General features: G+C 47.4%; 3 protein-coding genes across 3 annotated transcripts in view; 2 read left to right on the top strand and 1 right to left on the bottom strand.

Annotated features, from left to right (window-relative positions):
• The window catches only part of LOC104833980 (discoidin domain-containing receptor 2-like), a 32432-nt gene extending 29124 nt beyond the window's left edge, over window positions 1-3308 (top strand). The window contains exons 15-16 of the mRNA XM_010571040.1: window positions 1505-1654; window positions 2891-3308. Of these exons, the coding sequence (XP_010569342.1) occupies window positions 1505-1654; window positions 2891-3031 (291 nt within the window). The 3' untranslated portion in view covers window positions 3032-3308. The remainder of the gene's footprint in view (window positions 1-1504; window positions 1655-2890) is intronic.
• Window positions 3309-7014: 3706 nt separating this feature from the next.
• FAM166A (family with sequence similarity 166, member A) lies at window positions 7015-22189 on the top strand. Its single transcript, XM_010571143.1, has 7 exons — window positions 7015-7070; window positions 10664-10857; window positions 14471-14644; window positions 15797-15898; window positions 17087-17181; window positions 19364-19481; window positions 22081-22189. The coding sequence occupies exons 1-7, from the start codon at window positions 7015-7017 to the stop codon at window positions 22167-22169; spliced, it is 828 nt and encodes a 275-aa protein (XP_010569445.1). The 3' UTR covers window positions 22170-22189.
• TUBB4B (tubulin, beta 4B class IVb) overlaps window positions 22160-24104 on the bottom strand; it is a 2104-nt gene continuing 159 nt past the window's right edge. Inside the window, 3 exon segments of the mRNA XM_010571039.1 lie at window positions 22160-23369; window positions 23859-23969; window positions 24056-24104. The exon segment at window positions 24056-24104 is cut by the window's right edge and continues 28 nt beyond it. Coding sequence (XP_010569341.1) covers window positions 22309-23369; window positions 23859-23969; window positions 24056-24104 — 1221 coding nt within the window. The 3' untranslated portion in view covers window positions 22160-22308.

Below are 24104 nucleotides of genomic sequence, written 5' to 3'. Positions count from 1 at the left end.
GACCTGCTCGTCACACTTCTTTTGATGCAGCCCAGGATACGGTTGATTTTCTGGGCTGTGACTGCACATTGCCGGGTCATGTCCAGTTTTTCATCCACCAGTACCCCCAAGTCACTCTCCGCAGGGCTGCTCTCAATCCCTTCATCCCCAGCCTCTTATGGATATTGGGGGTTGCCCTGACCCAGGTGCAGGACCCTGCACTTGGCCTTGTTGAACCTCATGAGGTTCATACAGGCCCACTTCTCAAGCTTGTCCAGGTCCCTCTGGATGGCATCCCATCCCTCAGCCCTCATCTGGGGCCTAATTTCTGTTCTGTGCATGCCATTCAGGATTCCTGCTGGAATCATAAAGAAGTTCCTTTCTGTGCTTATTTCCCCAGCTGGGAAGCTGAGAGGGGCAGGGACAAAACTTCATGAGTTTCAAGTGCCAAGTCTGGTTTTGAGGTTGGGGTTTTGTTTTGTGTTTAAGGGTCCTGCTGTCTTCCCTTAGGAGATTGTTCAACAGCTCAAACACATCCAGTCTGGAGGCAGTTCCTTAATATTCAGCCCAATATTTCTTTTTCAAACTAGTTGATGAGATCACCTGGTTATACTTTCTTACAACACGCTCTCCAAGTACCCAGAAAAATTGTAATTACCTGTGCTATAAAGGCTGATTAGGCCTAAGCTTTTCTAAATTCACCCTGTTTTCCTGGTTACAGCTGCATCTAAACCATAAGTCACTCCCATCTTCCTTGTGTGAACATCTTCCAAACATTGACAGACTGCTAGGGTTGCCAGATAAGCCTGGGCAATCTGGGTTTTGGATGTTTTCTGCCCAAACAGGCCCTCCAGCCCCCGATTGTTCTCTGTTATTTTCTGAGCAATCTTTAGCTTCTTTTTACTACTTCAGAAACACATCGTTCCAAACATGGCCAGTTTGGGCACATGTTTTTGAAGACAGAAAACAGGGACAGCAAGCAGACTGTTAGGGACTTATGTGCAAAGATCAAAATTATCTTGGACTTTCTCTAAGAGTCTGGAGTCTGCTTCAGCTCTGCTTTCAGCCTGAGGGCTTTGCTTCCTGTTCAAAGGGTTTTCTGTGCTGCACTGCTGTGTTTTGGGTGGAGGTAGGCAGCAGCTATCTGCCCCCCCCCCCCTCACAGTCCATTTTCCTACTGCTGCAAGTACAGACTTTCTCAGGAGGGACAGTAGTCTCTGGCTTTCTCTGAGGCTTGCTCCCTGTTTCAAGAGGTTTGCCCCAGTGAAAACTGCACCTTCTTAGAGCTGTCCCATGGGTCCCACAGACATGCTGCTCCTGCCCCACAAAGCAGCCATGTCATACCTCAGTCCCTTTGCGTGTTGCTGAGAGCAGGTCACCTGCTCTGCTGTTTCTTTTTCAAAGCATTTTCCCAGTTATAAATTCTGCATCCTTGTGTTTAGCTGCAGAGGGTGTAGACTGAAATGTTTTTTGCTGAATGTGCGCTGTGAGCAACCTGGGCTTACAACATCCTTTCTGTTCACAGGGCAAGTTCACCACAGCCAGTGATGTCTGGGCATTTGGGGTCACCCTCTGGGAGATGTTCATACTGTGTAAGGAGCAACCTTACAGCCTCCTCTCAGATGAGCAAGTTATTGAGAACACAGGAGAGTTCTTCCGGAGCCAGGGCAGGCAGGTAAGAAAGCAAACATGACCTCTCCTTCCTTCACTTGACCTGGTCACATCCAGGTGGATCTCCCCAGGGCCTTTCTGCTGGCCTTGCATCATCTGCAGAATTCTCTGCTTCTGTTACTCATCTTCTCAAGTGTGTCCTGCCTCTCTTTGCCTTTATCTAGGCTCATTGCCCCAGCTTTCCTCTCTTGGCGTCCCACTGGAAGAATCTCTTGGCCCCGTCCAGTGCTTCTTCCTTATTATAAGCCACATCTATTTCAATCTGCCCTGTCCTCCTTAGCTTTTCTGGGCTCTCCTACACAATCCTTTTGCTTTTTTCCTTTGTCAGATCTCTCTCCCACTAGTATTTTCTCTGAAAGACAAGGAAGTGCTTACTGAGGTGGGGAAGGAGGAGTTGTTAGTTCCCAGGGATTAAATGCTCCCTGTAGTAGCTCCACATATGCTGAAAAGCCTTTGGCCATCTCTAGTTGCTGAAGGGCTTGTCTGTGTCATTCTATCCTCTTTTACTAACTCCCAGGCAGGACTGTGCACTCCACTGCTTCTGCCTTCAACAGATACCAGTGATGACACAGGACCATCCAACCTCTCAGTACTGAGGATCACTGTACCCAAAAAAGTGGAGTGCCAGTTAAAACAGTTTGCTGTTGTCCCAAAATGCACCTTTAGCACCAAACAAGTTAAAGGATTAAGGAGAATAAAATGATGGGAGGTTTTATTCACTGTCTCCCAAATGCTAATGATTTAGTGAAGAGCCTAAAAGATGTGTATTGAAATGAGAGGGGGAAAAAAAAAATCTGCCAAGCTGTGCTTTAGATAAGCTCTAAAAGGTGTTTTTTCTGTCTCTGCTAACAAGCTGTCACGATGCTTAGAAAGCCTCATGGGTTGTCTACGGTGAGTGAAAGTATTTGGATTTTATTGTGGTAAATTTGGTTTTGGTTTGTGTTTTGCTGTCACTTGGAAGACAACTCTCTCTGAAGCATTCATGTTTCCTGGGGGACAAAGGACTGTTTTGTGACCAGCTCATCAAACAAGTTGGCAAAGTGTCCACAGTGCCACTTGAGATGTCATCAGAGCTCCATCCAGACTTCACTGCCAGATTCACGCTTAAAGGATTTCAAACATTGCATGATGGCCATGTCTTGTAAACCTAGAATGAAACTGTCCTTTTGGTGTTAATTTAGTAAAAGTTCATTTCTCTTATGAAAAAACACTGATACAGCTGTAACTTTATTTCTTTCAGATCTATCTCTCCCAGACTCCTCTGTGTCCTAACCCTGTGTTTGACCTGATGCTGAAATGTTGGAGCAGGGATATAAAAGATCGTCCCACTTTTGACATGATTCACCACTTCCTGCTAGAACAAATGGAATCAAACATTTGACTCCAGAAAAAGAGACAAACTGTTGAGAACAGAGTGACTTTGGTGTCTCTTTGCCTGTACCTCACAGGAAGATGGTCAGGCCACCTTGCTCTCCTCCCTTGACTGTACCGTATTTAAGTTGAGACGTCCATGGCAGCTGCTCATTCTATTGGCCATGGTCTGACATACAGGACCAGAGGATCTCATTTGGTTGAAAAATCATCTCCTCTTCCGAATCATTTCCTGGGAATACTGTGAGAGGGGTTTTATTAGATACCCGTACACCTTTGGGCAAAACAAATGAGTGAAACTTTGAGGGTCTCGGAGCTCTCTCCTGGGTGGAATAGAAGGCTACCAGTCGTTGAGAGCGCTACCACTGAAGAAGAGATTTCTAGAAGTAGAGACTTCAGTCTTCTAAAACTATTCCATTAAATCAAATGGAAGTCTTGTGCACATTAGCAAGTGTTTCTGTATGCTCTTGCTACAGACAATATGTATAGTGAGAGACTAGAAACGTCTAGAGCTAGGAAATGGTTTAACAGACTTGAGAACTGACGGAGCATTTAGCAACCCTTTGGAAGTAACACTACCAGGGTCTACGGAGGATGCTGATACAAGAGTCCAAGATCATGTTCTTTTTTCCTGTGGTTGTTAAGCACTGCTTTTGTTATATATGTGCATTTTCCCCACACTGGATTTTTTCTAGAAAAAAAATTTTGAAAATGAATGTTAAAGGTCATTAGGAAGGTCACTGCAGTAGAAGTTCTTCTTTTGACCTACAAATTAAGGCTAGGGTAGGGAGTTTGTATTGAAAAGTAGCTGATACTGTACTACTGTCACTATGTAGATTTATTAGCCTAATGAACTTGTAGCCACAATGGACTGATGTGCAATTAATCCTGTATAAGTACCCATTAATATGAGATCTGTCAATGCTGTTATATGTGCAGAGGGAACTTAGATTTGGTGAAACCGAATGGCTGAGAGCAGAACCCGCTATGTCACTTGTCATAGCTCACGTGAGAGGAAAAGGAGCAGAGTACGGGTCGTCCCCTGGCACACATGTGCGCACACACACTCAGATACGTATGTCTAGCATCAGTGGTTCCTCTTCAGGCCTGCAGCAGGGTTAGTGCTATCAGCCAGGCAGATGCACTTCGGCCCAGGCTCCTTTATTGCTGTGATCAAATCTGGCATCGGGAGATGGGACTGACACATCCCCTTAGTTTGGGTTTGTGTTTTATTTTGGATTCTCCCTGCACAATGCAAGACCATTTACTCATTGAAATTGGGGTTGGTTTTTTTCATCGTGTCACAAACGGCTCATTCTTTGGAGGGTTTTAGAGGGCTCTGAAATCCATTTGGAGTGAGTTAGAGAATTCAGCTCGTTTCTACAATAAATCCATTGTGGATTTACCAGCTGCCTGGGGAATACTCTGCTATTCCCTCTTCTTTTAGCAAGATACTTAGGAAAACCAAATATTTCATAAGCTGGGAGAAGATGAAAGCTCAGCACTTGGCTTTTTTTAAACAGCATCCAGCATAGCATGTATTTCCAGTAAAGATTATAAAGATAATTTTTATCTTGGCCACAAGCATAGTATGAATAGCTGTCTGTGCTATGAGCTCTTACAGAGGGAACTGCTGAGAGAGGGAATGTCAGAACAGTTATAATACGAAGATAACCTTATGTTGAAAGAAAAAGCATGCTTCTGAATTGGCAGCTGCCAGGATGAAGCCTGGCATGGTCGTGTCTGCTCCCTGGGCAGAACAAACTCTGTTGTGAAGTTTCCAGGTTGCAGCTTACTTGATAGGACTGTGCCCAGGTTGTCCCGCTGCAGACCTGGTGTGGGGTTCCCCTGGCTGTGTGTGGGCATCTCCATCTGAGCTGCTCCTCTGAGCCCCATTTACGTCCAAGTCATCTCATCTCCCTGCGAGGGCTACACAGGCTCAGTTAAATCTCATCCCCAAATAAGTATTATTTTTCGCCTTTGACTAGAGGGGTCCAGGGTTAGCTGCTGTTACATGTGTGCATCGTCTGTCTGGAGCTGAGCAATGGGAGTCAAAGTCAGCGTGGTCCCTGCTGCAGCCTGTTGGGCACTGGTGGCTGGCAAACCACGCATTGATTGTATTTCTGGAGTATTTCTATCCTGTCCCAGAAAATGTACCCAAGTAATACAGAGCCATGTGCGTGATCTGTATTTTGGAGTTTAGAGATAACAGAGCGCTGTAACGTCACCTGGATGGGCTTTGTACTTCTGTTATGTCAGGATGTGCTATTCCTCCGTTGACATGTTGACATACGAAGTTTCTCTCTTACCAATAAATTCTAACGATAACCTTGACAAAAGTGAATTTCTACTTTTTTACCTAGGTGTCTGCAGTCAGGACAAGTATTTTGGTCTGATTATTCAATAGCTCTTTGGTAAATGTGTGACCCCCAGATTTGGAAGGAGCAGCCACTGACTGTGATTGTTTAAAGGAGTGAGCTTTGAAGGGTGTTTCTGAAAATGCTGGGACGTTGCTGGCTTGAGCCTCATCAGGAGCTGAGAAGGCTGGTGGGACCTGGAACAGCCTAGGATTGTTGTTCTGTGCCGTGAATACAGTGCTGTATTTCAGTAAGCAATTTTTTTTGTGCGTTCATATTAAACTCAGAGGAAGATCTAGGCTGGGGAGGGATCTTTGTAGGTCTCCCATCCAGTTGTCCACTAAAAGCTGAGCTAACTTCAAAGCTGCACTGGGGTGCTCTGGGTGTTTCCCCACTGAGCTTTGAAGATCTCCAGGAATGGAGATGCCACCATGTGCCAGGGCTGTGCCTCTCCCTCGGGGGAGAATTTTCTCCTTGTGTCCAGTGGGCCTTCCCCTTGTCACATCTTGTGCCTGTTACCTCTTGGTCGTTTGCTGCATGCCTCTGAGAAGAGCCGTTGTACACCTCGCAGACCCATCCACCCTGCAGACCTGGGGTTGCTGGAGAGGTAGACCCCTGATCAGAGCTCAGGTATTTGGGCAAACTCAAATATATTTATAAAGGCTGGAAGATCCAGATCTCCCAAAGTGTTTAGGCACCAAGGGCAAAGGTCAAAGCAGCATTTTTATCTTGGATACAATTTTGAGTGGAATATAGACACCTAAACAGATGGGAACAACCCTTGAATACTCTATGACTTCAAAGATACTAACCAGAAATATCTGCCAGCCATGTGGCCGAGCTCTTCAAGGCCATAGAGGGACTTTGGCAGTGAAGCAGGCTTGCTGCTATTGCAGTTGGTGAAACAATGCTGGTGCTTATAGGTGTGGTGGTCTTTGTTTTGAGGATATACTGGCCACCATGGCTGTTCAGTAAACAGGAGACCCACGTCCTGGGCCCCCCTTCAGCTGGAGAGGGGTGAAACCCAGCTGAAACCCACATGACCATACAATACTGGGAACAGGAACAACCTTTATCCCGTGTGAAGCAAGGTGGTGAAGGGTTGCATCCTCAAACAGCCAGACCAGGAGGGCAACAAAGAGCAGGGAGAGGAGAGCTGAGCCTTACACTGCAGGGCAGTGAATCCCTAACCCCTGCCTTGGGGTTCCCTCAACACAAAGGTGTGCACGTGGCTGCGTGTGCAGACGGTGCCATCCTGGCCCTGGGTGGGCTGCGCCAGGGACCAGGGCACACACAGCCAGGCTCTCCCGAGTTGTGCATGTTGGACACGAACCGCAGTGTGAACACGTATTTGTGCTGGGGCTGCTTATGAGGAACATCTGGCACTACTGTCCCAAGGGCTATGAGCATTCAGGAAACCTGACAAATGCTATAAAATCTCTGTGCTCATCCAAAATTTCCAGGTGGTGGGGAAAAAAAGCCATGTCCAGAAAAACCTGGTAAGCTGTGTGCTGCAGCTGGAAGCGCTGTCAGGTACCGACATTGCTTTCGGCAGCATCATAGAGGTTTCCCGGGCGACTGCATTGAGCTGAATCTCCTTCCTCCCACACCCACCACTGAGAGCTGCTGCATTGCCATGGCAGCCCCAAAGGAAAATAACCTCTTCCCTCCCAATCCTTACTATATCCCCGGGTAAGTTCTGAAGTTTATCCAAAATGCCTGTTCATTTCCAATGCAAATAGCTTTGGTTGGGATCACGTAGTATTTATGATTCATGATACTTTGGATTTTTTTAAAGGCACTATGAAATATTCCATGCGTCAAAGGAGGGAGGGCTCCAGGACAAGAAGCACCACCTTATAACAGGGTATAATTAAAGAACATACCATAGCACATTGAGGGTAAAGTCAAAATTGTTCTTTTTTCCCCCCTATTTTTCATCTGTTTTAAGCTGCCAAATGTTACCAGGGCTGCTGTGCAGGGTTTGGCTTTCAAACTGTCGTAACTTTTGTATCAAGGATGTTTGAAGATCTCCTTTGAATAAGTATTTGCATAGATACGGTATGGTCTTGTCAAATTGGTTGGAGCACAGTCCTGCTGCCAGATTTCAGCAAAGTGACTATGGATGCTGGTGATCTAGTTGATAGGTAGTTAAGATTTTTTTTTTTTCAAAGCTTTTTGCAACATTCTCCTCTAAAGGCTTGGAAAGAAGAAACCAAGCTGTCATGGGTAAGAGGTAATGAATTATTGGTTAAAATGTAAGACACAAACGGCAGAAATAAGTGGATAGGCTTCACGGTGAAGTAGAGGAGTTGTGTGTGGGATGCCCTGGTGACCTGTGCTGGGAGACGTGGTCCATGACACACGTAAATGGGCTGGGAAGGGCTGGATGGCCACTGAGGGAAAAGAAGCTTCTGTTGGTACAAAATCACTCGGATTAGTCCAGCCTGAGGCTAACTCTGAAGGGCGTCAGGATGACTTTTCAGGGCTGTGACAGACCAGGCTGCAAACCTTGGTACAGAGAAAACTAGTTGTGTCCCATACGGCTGCAGGTGCAGCACAGGTACAGGCAGGAGGCAGGCAGCTCCCAAGCTGCAGAGAAAGGGTGGAGCTCATTTCCTTCCTTAATGATGCTCCTGTGGTGACAAGCACATCAGTCCTTCCCATTAGAGCAGTGTGCAGGATTTTTCCATTACTGATCTCCCTATCTTCCAAACTTACATAAGCTCTGGGCTTGGGGGTTTTTAACATGTTTTTGCATTGCTGCAGTTGTCTGAATGATGTGATGTGTTACTCTGTGCGTGCTGTCACCCTGTCAAAACTGTGTGCTGACAGCAGCTTGGGAAAGATGAGTAACAGCAAGGAGGGAGCCACGGCCGGCCTCGCACCTCCGAAAGCCTCAGAACTTTTCTTTGCTTGCTCCTGCCTGCAGACGGCTGCTCCAGAAGCAGCTTCAAGCCCTAATACTGACACAGCAGCTGGGGTTGCTCCTCTCTGGGCTGCTGCTTCGGCCACTGAAGGCAGGAGGAAGAGGAAACAAATTCTGCTACTGCATTTTGCAGTGCCATGCAGGCTCATGGCGTCACCCAAGCCCCAGAGGAAGCCCCCGTGGGTGGTTGAGGGTGCTGCTTTGCATCTGCTTTGGGTGGCTGAGTGCAAGAGGAGCTGCCTGAAGGGTATTGCTGGAGCCCAGGCTCTGCTGCTGGCAGACGGTGCACCCTGCACTGGGGTGCTGGCAGGAGGAGGAGGAAGATGCTGCGTTGCAGCATCTCACCAGCTGTCCCATGTGGCATACCCAGCCATGCCGGTGAACCCGCAAACACGAGGGCATCAAAATAGGTTGCTGTCACTCGAGTCAGGCAATGATCACAGCCAGGGCTTTGAAAATACCACCGCAGTGCTCGAGAGCATTGGGAAGTCAAACCCAATGCGTGGGATGGTTTGGGAAGGACTTGATGCACAGAGAAGGGGTAAATCCATGAACTCTGGACACCAGGCACAGCCCTACCCGCCCCATCCTGGCTCTGCAGAGCTGGGAAGGGCGCGGAGCTGAGCGAGGATGGGCCCAGGGCCAAAGCTTTTCCCTGGCGATCAGGAAGACTGAGCAAGCTTAGTCTGGGGAGTGGCGATCGACGAGATATGGCTAAGAGAAAAGTGAAATAGGGCTCAGCCTTGGGAAAACAGGTTACTTGCTGCTTGCCAATGAGGTTTGAGATCAGCAGCTGCAGCGCTTCAGTGTAAACTACAGAAACAGGGGATCCCTCTGGTTTCCTAATCAAAATACCAAGCAGGAGAAGGACAAACAGCCCTGCTGAGACCAGTCTCTTCCCCAAGCATCATGGCTTTCAGCAGCAGCACTTGTAATTCATTCTGTGGCAGATCCCTTCTCCATAAACCCAGACTGACTTGCCCAAGCTCCTCAGATTACCTTGCTTTTAATTGCTTATGAATTGAATTCTTTCTCAGCCCTACCATTATTTTGTTCATGATCAAAATCCCTCTGGCCATCCTGTAATTATTCAGGCTATGTCATTTGTGCTCTTGCTCAGCTTTATCGTCCTGGTGTAGCTTCCCTGTGTTGCAAGACTTACTGAAAATCAATGGGGACGAGCCACTGAGCTCCTCCGGCAGCTGCTGGTGAGAGATCCTGCATGCAAAGTGGGAAAACTTGCCAAGTGTAAATGCATGGCTCTGTTCACTGTTGTTTAAAGTATTTGGAAGGGAAAGTACTTACTCATCATCTTATGATTCTCATGCATCATCCGGCTTTATCCCCAGATACGCAGTGGGCTCATTGATTGAATATTTCTGTCTGTACATTGCAACTGGCAGCTCTACCTTTCTTCTTTGGTGGTGGAATAACATCACCATTAGGAAATTTGATACTGGGAATAGCTAAAGTTTCTGATCCATACTGGTGGCCTTGGGAGTGGAGCCAGAGTTCCAGCACCTGTCCTATCCTCAGCCACCAAAAAGTCAAATTAACTGTCCTGGGCCATGGGGAGCGGAGCAGCAGTATGTCACTACGCACCCAACACAAAAAAAAAATCGAGCAATGTTTGTTACTGGGGCTGAGCAGCCGCCCGCCTGCCCCTGCCTCTCCCATGCAATGCAGTGCCTGGGTGGGTTTGCACAAGGGTACAGAGCAGAGAGGCTTGGAGGGTATAAGGTAAGCAATTTTTCTGATATTTGAGTTTAAATATTGAAAAGGGGACACTGGGAAATTCCCAGTAACTTACTGTGTTTTACAACAGAGAGGGGGATTGCAAAATTTAAAACCAAAGCATGTCTAACTGGAAATAATATTTTAACTGGGGGGCTGTCAACGTCAAAGCGCCCACAGCCCATGCTGTGCTCCTGCCATAAGTTTTCCCATCTGCAGGTGCTGCTTCAGCCATGCTCCCTGACCTCATCCTGTATTCCTCCGTGAACTGAAGCACAAGCCTGTGCCTATACACACCTGTAAATCTTTGAGCCAGTTTTCATGCTGACATGTAAAAACAGGCATGTGCAAACACACACACTCCCCCCCCCACCTGGCTTCATGCATAACCACATACATCTTCTTGGTGCTTCCCTTGCACTGCTGCTCCAGTGGCATAAATGCATTCACGCTTGCAGGCATGTCCCTGTACAATCACCTTCCCTGGGCTCATCTGCTCCAAGCCACGTGTGCTCCTGGCCGTGGCCTTTCCAGTGTACAAAAGCTCTAAAGCAGGTTATCCTACTGGTGGACACTTTCCAATGGCATCTCAGTGACTGCTCTTTTTTGGTTTGCTCCTCAGCTACGAGGGCTTCGTCCCTCAGTACAAATATCAGTTTGGAGAAACCTTTGGCAAAACCACGTACCGCCTGCTGACAGATCCTGGTGTTGGGAAGAGCCCTCGCTCCTTGCTGGCACCACTGTACAAGCAGAAGTTTGTCGAGGACTTCAGCGGGACGAAGCATGGCGTCCAGGGTTATCTCCCTGGGCGTCTAGGTAAGCAGACCCTGGGTCTCGTCCCTTTGCCAGAAGAGGCTCTGCTAATGAGCACAGGGTCAATCACGAGCAGCGGGGTCTGTATCTGTCCTCGATAGGCTCCTGGGGTGAAATGGGATATTTTCCATGGAGCAATCCTGGTTCTGGTGTAGGAGCACAGACACCCGGAGAGCAGCACCAGTGCGGAGCTGGAGCGCTCAGCCTCATCTGATGAGCACGGGGCTTCTCACGTTGGCGTCTGGTGGAGTGGGGAGAATTTTAGTTCCCAGGTTATCTTATCTTCAGTTAGATGAATATTAATGATTTGATGGCATAGGATGAACTCACTTCCCAATTTCTCCTTATTCCTGTCATGGTTTCACCCCAGCCAGCAACTAAGCACTGCACAGCCGGTCGCTCACTTCCCTCCAGGGGGATGGTGGAGAGAATCAGAAGGGTGAAAGTGAGAAAACTCATGGGTTAAGATAAAGACAGTTTAATAATTGAAATAAAATAATATAATTTTAAAAAATTGTAATGAAAGGAAAACAATAAAGAGAGCAAAATAAAACCCAAGCAAGACAAGCGATGCAAATGAAAACAATTGCTCACCACCAACCAACTGATGCGCAGCTGGTCCCCGAGCAGCAGCCCTCCCACCCCCAACCTTCCCTCAGCTCTATATTCTGAGCATGATGTCCTGTGGTCAGGAATATCCCTCTGGTGAGTTGGGGTCAGCTATCCCAGCTGTGTCCCCTCCCAACTCCTTGTGCACCCCCAGCCTACTTGCTGGTGGGGTGAGAAGCAGGAAAGACCTTGACTCTGTGTAAGCACTGCTCAGCAGTAGGGAAAACATCCCTGTATTAGCAACACTGTTTTCAGCACAAACCCAAAACACAGCCCCATACCAGCTACTAGGAAGAAAATTAACTCTATCCCAGTTAAACCCAGCACAATTCTACTGGCTAAAATCCGTCTCTCTAGGGAAGGTCAGCTCTGCCATCTCTGACCCTTTCCTGGCTAACCCACCTGGTGCAGAGCTCGTTGTGGTTCATTTTGCATCTTGCTGCTCCTACTTCAGCTCAGCAGAAGGGCTCATGTGCCCTTCCCTTTGCTTCACACCTTCCCCACTCCTGGTAACAGGCCCCATCTCCTCCATCAGACACTGGGACACGCTCATATGGATTCCCCACACTGGGAATCTGCAGGAATCTCCTGCCAAGTTCCAGCCCTTCTGGGCAAAGGGCTTGGTCCCTGTTGAACAGCCCCAAATCAGGACACAGGAGCAGCTGCACCATGATCCCGATCAGCCCCTCCTGGCGACTCACATGCCAGGTACCATGTCACATAGTTGTTACGGACATCCTGTTCGGTGGGAGCGAGTCCTCTCCCGGCTGAACACAGGGCTTATGTGCTCGGGCAGGAGCTGAGTCTTCATATCCCTGGGGGTGGCCACACCAAAGTGATGCTTTCCCATTTCTTGCTGGGAATTTGTGCCACATAGCTTCTTGCAAACTTTTGGCCTTTCTGTTCATCCTAGCCCTGTTTTCCAGGTTCTAGCTCTCCACTATGCAGCTGGTGTTTACAGGCTTCATTCCTGGACATTTAAATTTGCATTTCCTTGGACTAAAATGTAGTTTGGATGGACCCAACCAACCAGTTGACCTAGTTGCTCTCTCTCATTATCCCGTCCTCATTCTTGTTCTCTCCTCGCCAACCTTTATGTCATCTGCCAACATTTGCAGCTGGGAGCTCACGTTTGCTGCTTGTTGGTGAAATGCTGAAGAATGTGACCACAGGGAGTGCACCTTGCCATGCCAATAACTCTTCATCGACAGCTCCTGCTGTCGAGCTGTCAGTGAGTGATCCCTTAAACCCTTCACTGCAAACTTCACTAGTACTGCCTGGCATCCTTCTGGGTGTTTTACGTGATGGAGACCAAAATGCTCACGGCAGTTTTGGATCTGTGTGGTTGCCATTAGCAAACTCAGTCTGAAGAGGTTTTTTCTCAGCGTCTGGTTTTGATAAAGCCTTTTTGATGGGCACCAAGTATTTTGCTGGTTTCTTTCAGCTGAATCCCATGTTGTTTTCTTGCTGGAAGTGAGGTCAGGCTCTGTTGGTTGGGGATATCAACCAGGGTTATGTTGGATCTCCAGGGGTGGCTGTGTTGGCATTGAGGGGGTTATGGCACAGGCCAAGTGTGCAGGCACCCACTCCCCAGGAACCTGAACTGAAAACATGTGTCTATTTACTCAAATCAAATGGACAGTGCTCTCCTGGCTTTTAATTTAGTGCCTTACTGTGCAACCTTTCTGAATCAGTAAGTTTGCAAAGCTCAGGGTCATAAAAAAAAGCTCGTATGTATTTCTCAAGTACCAGACAACTTCATTTTTCCTTTTCCTCTGGTTTGTGGGATAAAGAGAGTAAATGCAATATTTTCATTAATAATGAAGGAAATACTACGACAAACCTGCTTTAAAATTTGCACACTGGCTTGAAAAATCACTTTCATCAAGGATTTGTCTTTATTTTGTTGCTAGACTGGACTACACTTGATAATTCAATTACATACAGTATATATACTTTACAAAGTTATATATACTTTGCAATTTGCTTATAATTTTATTATAAACCTAAATGCTCATCAGAAGGGGCAAATTTTGCTCTGTGCTGTTTGAGCCAGGACAGACTGTACTTCTCCGGGACTCTGTGCACAAGAAGCCTTCACTGGAAGGCGGTGTCTCATCCATGGGGCTTTGGACTGTGATGCACATGTCCACCAAACATGAGGAGGTCAGGGGAAGGCAGTAATGACCAGAGGGCTGAGAAAAAATGACCTATGAGAACAAAAATGGAAGGAATTTGGTTTGTTTAAAAAAAGACAAGACTGACATAGGAACAGTTTTCCAATAAGGAAGAGGTTGTTGTGGGGTAAGAGTGATCATTCTTCATAACCACTGAGGAGGGAGAAATTGGCTTCGCTCCTGGCACAGAGCATGAGGAAGTACCCCAGCTGGAGGTGTCGTACAGGGCCAGGGCAGCCTGAGGAGCCACATCACAGGATATTTTTAAGGGAAAGTCAGACAAAAGTTGCCAAGCTCAGCTGTCCCTGTGGAGTCTCAAGCTGCAGGGCTCTGTCCCTAGTTCACAGTGGAGATATTTAGCATACACTGGATATAAGATAACTTTTTTTCTGGCTGGCATTACAGCAGACCCTTTCCTTGAGGAGTAGCAATGATGCCAGTGCAAGAATTCCTCGGGGGGGGGGTGTGTGTGTGGTGTGTCTGTGTTTGGGATGTGCTGACAGCCATGTGGAGAAAAGGATATGGTTTTGGGTCCCCTCCCCCCCCTACTTCTTTATAGCTTGGCTGATGATATTTTACAGTTTAGGTGCCACTTAGAATAAATTTTAAATTATTGAACTTTTATTTGTGCAGTTTTTCTGTGCAGGCTGGTTTATTGGATGGGGCTGATGGCACTTGCAGGGTATGTTCACAGCACGTGGCATGCTGTTGACCTCCTAGCTCCCTTCCTTCACTACAGGGGGGTGCGTGTGGGCTGAGGTCTAGTGTGATGGGAATCCCTCATCCTCGTTTGGCCACTTCTTTCCCTTAACTCAGTGTCTATCCCGCAGGGTACTTTCCCTATGAGAAAGCTGGGGCCACAACAAGCTTTCCTGAACCAGCCCTTGGGCCAAAACCTCCCTCACTGGGGCCAGGGCTGGCGGAGGAAGAGCTGATGATGATACACATGGACCCCGTGCCCCAGCATCACCCCGGCGAGTATGTCCCAAGGACACGACTGCCACGTGGGTACCCACAGAGGATTTCATGCCATCCTGCCTCTGAGGAGCGAGAGTGGCAATTGCCCAAGCTAAGCCCAGCTTGTGGACAGGGAAAAAGTTTTGAACCCAGCCAGCTCAGCGATGCCTTGGCAGGAAGCAAACCAGTAAGTGGTTTTGGGTGGAAGAGATGCCTGGTAAGGGGTGCTGCTGCGAAGGGATGGGTTTTGGGGACTGGTGGGCATGGAAGGGCTCTCCTTGGTCTAGGAGTGGTGAAGAGGGAATTTCACATGGGCATGGATGGCAAGAACGGAAAGTTTAGAGTGTCGTGTAGAGAAATGTCAAATACACAAACTCTTCTAGCAGTAGCAAATCCACCACATCTTCAGGAAATTGTTCTAATCATTAACTACTCTTCCTAATCAAAAAGGTTTAACTTCTCATTTGGTTGAGTTTTAGCTTCAAATTTGAGTCATTAGGTCTTATGTTACACTGTGCTACACAGCCAGGCTTGTGTTTTGGGTGAACTGGGAGCTTTGCCGCTACTCTCCTCCTCCTCCTCCCAAAAAGAGAGCGGTCCTCGCACCTTTGGTTATGTGCTGGGTTTAACTGCTCGCACTGCTCACCTGAATTTCCCACCACCATTAATTATCCCTTATTGAAACACAAGCATTGGGATTTGTCTATGGGAGCTGGGTGCTGCTTTGCATGGCACCGCTGGTATCACTCAGGACCAACGTGTTTGAGCCCCCTATTTATTCTGGAACCAGAGACAGCATTTGTCACATCACAGCCAGCTAGGGCTCTGCAAATCCTCTGAAGGCAGAGATTAGAGATTTGACGTAGTGAGTCAAAAGCTGGCTTGGATATAAATCCCAAGAAGGAGCATTCCTGCTCCTTACTCTGAGAAACAGATTTAGAGAGGACCTCAGTGCCCAAAGCTCCCCTTGTTCTCCCTGGGGATTTTGTAAAACCTCTATGTACAGAGAGCTTGTCTTGTAATTTGACTTTACCAGAAATTCTTGGATATGCTCTTGGTGTAAAGCTGGGAAGAAATGAAATGGCAGTTGCCATTCACAGGTTCTGGCAGTGATCTAAGCAATGGAGCCAAAGGAAGAAGTGGGTTCTACTGGTGTTTATTTTTTTTCTGCTTTTATTTTGAGCCTGTAAAAATTGAAGGTATGACACTGCCAGGAGTAGCTGAAACTGTGGATGTGGAGCAAGATAATCGGTTACCAAAACTGGATGTACCAAATGCGATCCAACAGAAAGTCATTCCAGGTAAAAGAGAGGGAGGTTACGTGCAGCACGAGTCCGCCTCGGAAGAAATCATGTCACCCTTCTCCCCCTGGGGAAACCTCAGAGACATTGGCCAGTTGCTCCAACTTGTTTGACACTTTGGGATGGAAAAATGCCCCTGCTCCTCTCCATGCAAGGGTGTTTCTTTGGGACGCTGTCACCCCCGTGGATCTCACACTGAGGGACACGTGCCCGTGGGCAGGCCGAAGGGATGCAGGAGCCACCTCGGTTCCCCACAGCTGCGGGGCCAGGCTAGAAAATGCTCCAGAAAGCAGAGAGAGATGGGTCATGGGCTCTGCACCAACTCCAGCAGCTTGATGAGTATCTGTTACCGTTGAGGTAGTTATTTCTCGCCTAGAAATAAGATACTTTTCTGAATCATCAAAACAACACACAGTGGTGTATTGCACCATCATAAATGTATAAAACTCTTGTCTTTCTTACAAGGAGTTATACTCTCTAACTTCTCCACTTGTTCTGAAAGAGTGTTCCTCTACAAGCAGGAGAACTACAAAGGGTGATGCACTGAACTCCCCCCTAAAGGGTACAACACCAGCAGGAGGGATACTTTGCTCTGCAGCAGACCACAGCAAATACACGGATCGTGTATCCAAATGTTTGAGTCGAAATGAAATTGCATTGATGTTTTAGGATGCAGAAGACAAATTTCTCTCCAAAGCATTTCTTCAGAAAGAGGGAGTTCTGGCTGCTTTTAGGTTGTACCTCTCTCTGTTTTCTGTAGTCTTAGACTTTATATAGTTTCTGTCTTATAAGTGGTGAAAATTTGTTGGATGGACGAGACAAATGAAGAGGACAGGCTGGGCACCTGGCTGTTAGCCCCTGAATGTGTATTAAACTGGGAGAGAACATGACAGAGCTGTTGGTGTAAAAGCTACAATAAAATGAAATGTTCCTTCCATACCTCGTGGAGACCAACAGAGATTAGCTCAGCTTGTTGAGTTTTCCTTGGGAATCATAAATAAGACTCTTTCAGAAAAGATGCTTCACATGTAAGAGTTAATTTTACAATTTAAATGGATGAGGTTTTCCTTCCTGTACTCTGCCAAGGTTTTATATTTATCCCAGCCTCTTCCACTTCCACACTGCTTGATCCTTATTTGATATATGTGTTCTCAAGCAGAAAATGTTCTCTCTTGTCTTCATCCAAAGGGTATGCTGGATTCATTCCCCGCCTCACCTGGATTAATGGTGTGAACTACATCCAGGGTGTGAAGGAAGCAATGAACGAATTTGACCAACATCAGGTAGATTATATGCACAAATCTTATTTCAACAATATAATGTTGGTTTTGATTCATCTGCAACACCAAAAGTGGTTTCAGACACAGTAGTAGTATTAAAACTGGGGTTATAAGTACAAGAAAAATAAAATGCTATTAGGTAACATTGAAAAAAATCATGAGCAGTTAAATTCTGTAACTTGTTTCCTTGGGACATTAAGGGAGGATAAATGAGTTCATAAAAGGATTAAGCAAATCTGTTGAGGGTTGGGTCAAGACTGGCTATTAAAAATGTTGCTCTGAGTGCAGAAACACAGGATGCAGCTATCTGCGCTTCCCTTATGCAATATATCTTCTCTACCTGGATGGCAGTGCTGGATGGCTTCCTGAGCTGCTTGGATGGATATTTCTCCCTTTTAATTGGTTGTAAGGCTTTCTCCTTTACTGACATAATTTGTTTTAAAGGGATCTAGATCTCCTTTCTCCTCGTTTTGGGAAGGATGCAGAAATATCCCTACTGAAAAACTATTTTGTACCCTTACTGTTAAAATCTCCCATATAATGCCGTATAATCCTCCTACATGGGGAAAATGAGATCCCTCCCACAGTAGTTACTAGTTTGCATTCAGTGCTACACATTTCTTCCTGCTACCAGGATGGAGTGAGATTCCTGGGATGCAGCCGTCTTGCTGGTCCAGCGCCAATGAGGGCTGATCAGCTCAGTGACCCAGCTCATTAAAAGCAGGTTACATTTCCAGCCCTTTCTGGTCACTGGGATTCACTGCAGTGCCTTCATCCCAGAGCGTATGGGTCTGATATAGAAAAAAGTCCAAGACTGAGGCTCCCCAGCTCAGAGAAACTCAGCTGGGAAGAAATGACTCAGCAGGCAGAGCAGCAGAGCAGCAGGGCTGACAGTGCTCATGGCAGCCTCATGCTTCGGCTGAAATGTATTTCCCTGTGCTGGCTTCCTTATCCTTTCCTTCTGCCATTAATAGGAATTGAAATGAAGCAAACAGAACAGAAGACAGGCATTATAAAAAATAAATGTGCTGTTTGCAAAGCCTTTCTGCTCCTGCTTTCTTAAGAAATGTCTGCCATGTAGTAAATCAGTGAGGGAGGTGTTTCTTCATTGCAGGATTCAGCAGAATCCAGGCTCATAGAGGTTAGCTGCAGCACATCAGGCACTGAAGGAATATAAGCATGCTAAAAAAAAAAAAAAAATCATACCACATTTCTATCTATCAAAGATGGCTTCTGACTTCAAGCCACTAATCTTCTGCCCTAAATCTCTGTTGCCCTAGGTTACATACTGGGATGTGCCATGGATCATTGCTTACTAGCTGCATCAGGCAAAATAATGCAATCCTCTCGCTTCAGTGCTGCGCTTAAGGAATTGCAGCAGTCGCTCCACCATCAGTCACAAAATGGTTCGATGGCCCCACGGTTTGCTCGGCTCCATGAACCCCGTCCCTTCTCCACCCAGCAGGGTGCGCTGAGCAGGGCAGCGCAGCGTTAGAGACACCTTTAGGGGTTTTGCCGCTGCAGAGACATGCAGAGCTGCAGTGTCCATCCTCCAGCACAGCCCCTTATCTGGGTCTGACCTCGGAGGGCAGGGACAGTTCCAGGAGATGATTTACACTTCAGTTAACGCTCCCTAAGCCTTCCTGTTCCTCCTAGCTTGGGAATTACTGGCTAATCACTGTCAGTGGGACTCATAGAAAAACAAAACCAGTTGAAGGGGTCAAACCAAGACGCAGATGTGCAGAGTCATAGCACAGGAGCAGACGAGGCACGTATACAACTCCAGCAGATCCTGCCGGCTCACAGTGTATCAAATGTATGAGCACAAGGTGTTTGGGACTTGTGGATGATGCCCAAAGGCAACGAATGCAGCCCCGTCTATAGAGATCCTGATGACTACACCTAGGCCAGGAGCTGCTCTGTGCACCTGGGGATATGAGCTAGCAGAGGCAGCAGAGTCTAGGGCTGCTGCCAACACCTGTCAGGAGAAAAACTTAGGAAGTGGAAAAGGGGAAGATGCAATGTAGCTCCTAATTAGAAGAAAATAGAACTGGAAAGAGAATTGCTGAACATTGGCTTAAGTATTTTCTCTAATATGGAGTCAAAGCACGTGACTTGGGTAACAAGAGTATGGTTTAAAATGAACTGTACTGTGTTGTTGGGTTTTTTGTTGTTTGTTTTCCAGTTTTTGCAGAGAAACCCAGCTTGCAGCTTTGGCAAGAGATTTCCCCAAACATACTGGCCTAACAACAGAATTTATACCAGCGCTGGACTGATACCTTCCTACATGGGCTTTGTACCAGGTAAGTTTATCAGCTGAGTGAAAACGAAAGTCACTAATACTAATTACTGTCACTATGTAGTGTTGTAGTAGTGAACAATTGCTGAAACGTTCCACACAAGTAGTAGATTTTTTTTCCAGTCCGTGCCAAGGTGCTGGAGCTGTGCCATCCCCTGCTTTCCTGCAGGAGATCCCGTCATCCTCACTGCCAGCCTGGGCTTGTGCAGAACATTCCTCTGGTTTCCAGCCACCAACCCCCTGCTAAAGCAGAGGAGGCTCTGTAACACCCCACCTGTTACACGGGTGCATTACAATCCCTTCGTCAGGAAAGTGATTCTGTTCTAAAAAGCTTAACGCCTGATAAAAAGCAAAAGGTAGATGATACAAAGGGATTGAGAAAGCACAAAAAAAAGCGCAGTGAAATGGTATTAGCTGTCAAGACGGGAAGCGGCTACCCCATACTGTCTGCCTGATCCTTGTCAGTTATTGATGTTGCCTAAAAGGAGAGGTCTGAAGAAAGTAATTTTGTGTATGTTAAGGGGAGGTCTGCCCATGCACCTGAAAGCATTAAGTTATTAGGCTAAAATGACAACAAATCAGCAACTAATATTGCTATCTTTGGCCACAGCAACGTCAAGAGCCCACAGCCCAAGAGCTCAGTAATATGGGATAGGAAATCGCTGGATAAGCTAGAAAGAACCAAACTCATACCTTGTACTTAATCCAATGTAGAGGAGGAAAATGGTAGAAGACACAAAATGTGGTAGAAATGAAAGCAAAGCGTGGGAAAACAAACTCTCCTGGCAGGGTTGGACTGTAGCTGATACCAAGGTTGAGCCCAGAGAGGAGAATGTGGAGGCAGTGAATGTGGCTCTAGCAAGACTTTTATCAGGGGCATAGGAAGACTGTGCAGAAAAAGCAAAGTTTAACACACAGCCAGTCATCAGGAGCTTGAGGGGTGGTCTAAGGGAAAGAATGGAAGCATCTTACTGATGGAGAAAGGTGAGGCTGGACAGGCCTTCTGATCAAAGATGAAAAGAAGCGTGTTCATTTTGGCCTCTGTCACCACACTGCTGCTTCAGGGAAGATGGCAAGCCCAGCAGCTGCCGTCCCCAGTGCATTACACTCAACCTGTCCCTTTCCTTCGCGCAGCAGCTTGGGTGTCTCACAGGAAAGCCCTGACTGTTCCGGGTGCCCGTTTCCTCTGTGCTGGCTTGCTCAGGAACGGCTGTGGTCACACTCCACAAAGCTGTAGCCTGCGAGCTAAAGCCCCCTGGAGAAAAGCTGTTATGAACCTAAGGGTAAACTGGACTCCGGTGTTAATACCTAGCTGTGTGTTTTGCCCTCTCTCCACAAGCCTGCAGAAAGCAGGGGGGGAGCAGCTGGAGCTCTTTAGGGGAGGCTGACTAATGTAGCTCTGCCCAAAAGGGTGTTGGGGGGACAACACGGTCCTGCTCTTGGTAACTGGTAGGCCAGGGAACACACCAGCTTCCGTGTAATGAAAAGGAGGAAGAAAAACCCACCCTAAAATCAAGGACAAAAATCAACTGCTTAAAGTGTTACTTCATGCTTTAAAAATCTGTTGCCATCTTTTCACCTACAGAAGTATTCTCCTGTGTAGGTTTGAAACTGGCCACCTGTTTCTGTAGACAGACTGATTTCCACTGCCCCAAGAGCCACCACAATTTTAACTACTCCAACCAGTTTGGAAGGAGAAACCTATTTTAAGACAGAAAAACTTAACAAAAAAACCAGTTACAATTAAGAACACCAAACAGCATTGCTTCAGCAGGAAATCAGCCTGCTGTCCCCTGGCCAGCTATTCAGTGACAGGTTTGTTACTTCAGGTAACACTGAACATCTTAACTGTTTCCACTGTAAAAATTTGCTTTGCTAATATAGGGTTTTCATGAGACAAAATAGTGTAATTTTTATCAGGTGTTCAGCTCACTTCAAAAGCAGAGGCTGCAGTAACACCTGATTGATTTAATTTTAAAATCTCTACACAGTTTTTTAAAAAAGTGACTCCAGCAAGGCTGCATACCTGGGAGCTCTTCAGTGTCACTTGTCCTCAGGTGTAGGCACAGCACAGCTTGTCACAGCTGACCCCAATGCTCTCATGACAGGCCATGGCTACCTGCTGGGTTTATACTGCTGAGTAGCTGCAGTGGATCAGCTGGGGCAAACCCAGCTCATCTTCTGCCAGAACACCCACCTGCATCAGAAAGGCAACTTGCCTGCACCATATTGTTGCCCAGGCAGCTGGGGCAAGCTATACGTGACAGCCACCTACATTTGAACCTACACAGCCATGATGGACAGGAGAGCTGCTCAGCTCTTGCCAAGAGTGAAGCCTGTAACAGGAGTCTACATGCAGGTACCTAAATTTAGACACAGCTTGGAGCTGGATTCCATCCTCCGTGTGCAGTGTATCCCGCTCCACCAGTACCCTTGATTAGAAAAGAATACCAGAGAATTTCTTCAATTCCCACACCACCAGGAGGAAGTAGGACTGCCACCACATCCAGCAACAGGCATCCACCTCGTTAGGAGGGAGAGAAGTGCAGTTGCCATGGGCAAGGCAGCAGGGCTCACATCAAGTCCACTATTTTCTTTTCCAGGCCTCCGACACACCTACTCGCTTACTTTTGGAAACAGCACCCGAAAAGCTTACGAAAAAGAACAAAGGAGACAAGCTTGTGCACTGTGAAAAATGCTTTAATGGTGCCTGTACAGCATTTGAAGTGACTTTCAGACAGGAAGAGGAACACAACACAGACAGAGAAGTTTTGAATGAAAGAGTTCATACAGCTTTAAACAAAATTTACAGGTGTTCATCTGCATAGCTTTTACTCTGCCTCTTCCTCAGCCTCCTCCTCAAACTCCCCCTCCTCCTCAGCTGTAGCATCCTGGTACTGCTGATACTCAGACACCAGGTCATTCATGTTGCTCTCAGCCTCTGTGAACTCCATCTCGTCCATGCCCTCACCAGTGTACCAGTGCAGGAAAGCCTTTCGGCGGAACATGGCAGTGAACTGCTCAGAAATGCGTTTGAACAGCTCCTGGATGGCTGTGCTGTTACCAATGAAGGTGGCAGACATTTTCAGGCCACGAGGTGGAATGTCACAGACCGCTGTTTTAACATTATTAGGAATCCATTCAACAAAATAGCTGCTATTTTTGTTCTGAACGTTCAGCATTTGCTCATCGACCTCTTTCATTGACATACGGCCTCTAAAAACAGCAGCTACGGTCAGATAGCGGCCATGACGTGGGTCACACGCAGCCATCATATTCTTTGCATCAAACATCTGCTGTGTTAGCTCTGGCACAGTTAAAGCACGATACTGCTGGCTCCCACGGCTCGTGAGTGGGGCAAAACCAGGCATGAAAAAGTGCAAACGGGGAAAGGGAACCATGTTCACTGCCAGCTTCCGCAGGTCAGCATTAAGCTGGCCTGGGAATCGCAGGCAGGTGGTAACACCGCTCATGGTTGCTGACACTAAATGGTTCAGATCACCATACGTCGGAGTAGTTAACTTCAGTGTTCTGAAGCATATGTCATAGAGGGCTTCGTTATCAATACAGTATGTTTCATCTGTGTTCTCCACAAGCTGGTGCACCGAGAGTGTGGCATTGTAGGGCTCTACTACAGTATCTGATACTTTAGGGGAGGGTACAACACTGAAAGTATTCATAATTCGGTCTGGGTACTCTTCACGAATTTTGCTGATGAGGAGGGTACCCATGCCAGAGCCTGTACCACCACCAAGAGAGTGAGTAAGCTGGAAGCCCTGGAGACAATCACAGCTTTCTGCCTCCTTTCTTACAACATCTAACACAGAATCAACTAATTCAGCACCTTCCGTATAATGGCCCTTTGCCCAGTTGTTTCCTGCTCCGCTCTGACCTGGAAGAGAGCCATTTTCGTATTAGATTACGGTCACTGCTTCCTGCTTATTGCTTGCAAGCAAAGCTTAAGAGCATCAGGCTACAGCAAAAGCCCACTAAAGCTTTCATTTTATCGAGCGCAGAGCTGTGGTTTCACACAAGCACCTCTGAAACGGCTCGGCAGATACAGGGAAAACATTCATTGTCAATGATACAGCACCCATTTAATTTCTCCTGGTGACATGGAAGAGGTAATGAGAATCGGAAGAGCAACGACCTCCTGTGCCTTCTCGGACCTGCCCTCCCAGCAGCTGCCATCATGCACCATCCGCAGATCTCCGGTATTTCGTGCCCGTCATGAAGCGCCAGGATTAACCCCCCTCCCGGGGCCGCGCTTGCCTCAGGAGCATGTGCGGCGGTGAAGCCCGCACTGCAGCGTCCCTGCCCTGCCCACCCCACCCCGAGCCGGTTACACGACAGGTCCCTCCCCCGCTCCCGGCGCACTCACCGAACACGAAGTTGTCCGGCCTGAATATCTGGCCGAAGGGCCCGGAGCGCACCGAGTCCATGGTGCCGGGCTCCAGGTCCACCAGCACGGCGCGGGGCACGTACTTGCCACCTGCAAAACAGGGAGAAACCGTGACTGTTACGGCGGCGAGGGGGCGGTCGGCCCGGGGAGGGGGCGGTCGGCGAGCCGGGCCCTACCTGTGGCCTCGTTGTAGTAGACGTTAATGCGCTCCAGCTGCAGGTCGCT

The sequence above is a fragment of the Haliaeetus leucocephalus genome, unplaced genomic scaffold, assembly GCF_000737465.1.
Source record: "Haliaeetus leucocephalus isolate CR32 unplaced genomic scaffold, Haliaeetus_leucocephalus-4.0 Scaffold306, whole genome shotgun sequence".
NCBI classification, from domain to species: domain Eukaryota; kingdom Metazoa; phylum Chordata; class Aves; order Accipitriformes; family Accipitridae; genus Haliaeetus; species Haliaeetus leucocephalus.
Note: the sequence above shows the minus strand (reverse complement) of the source record. Positions and strands in the feature narration are given on the sequence as shown.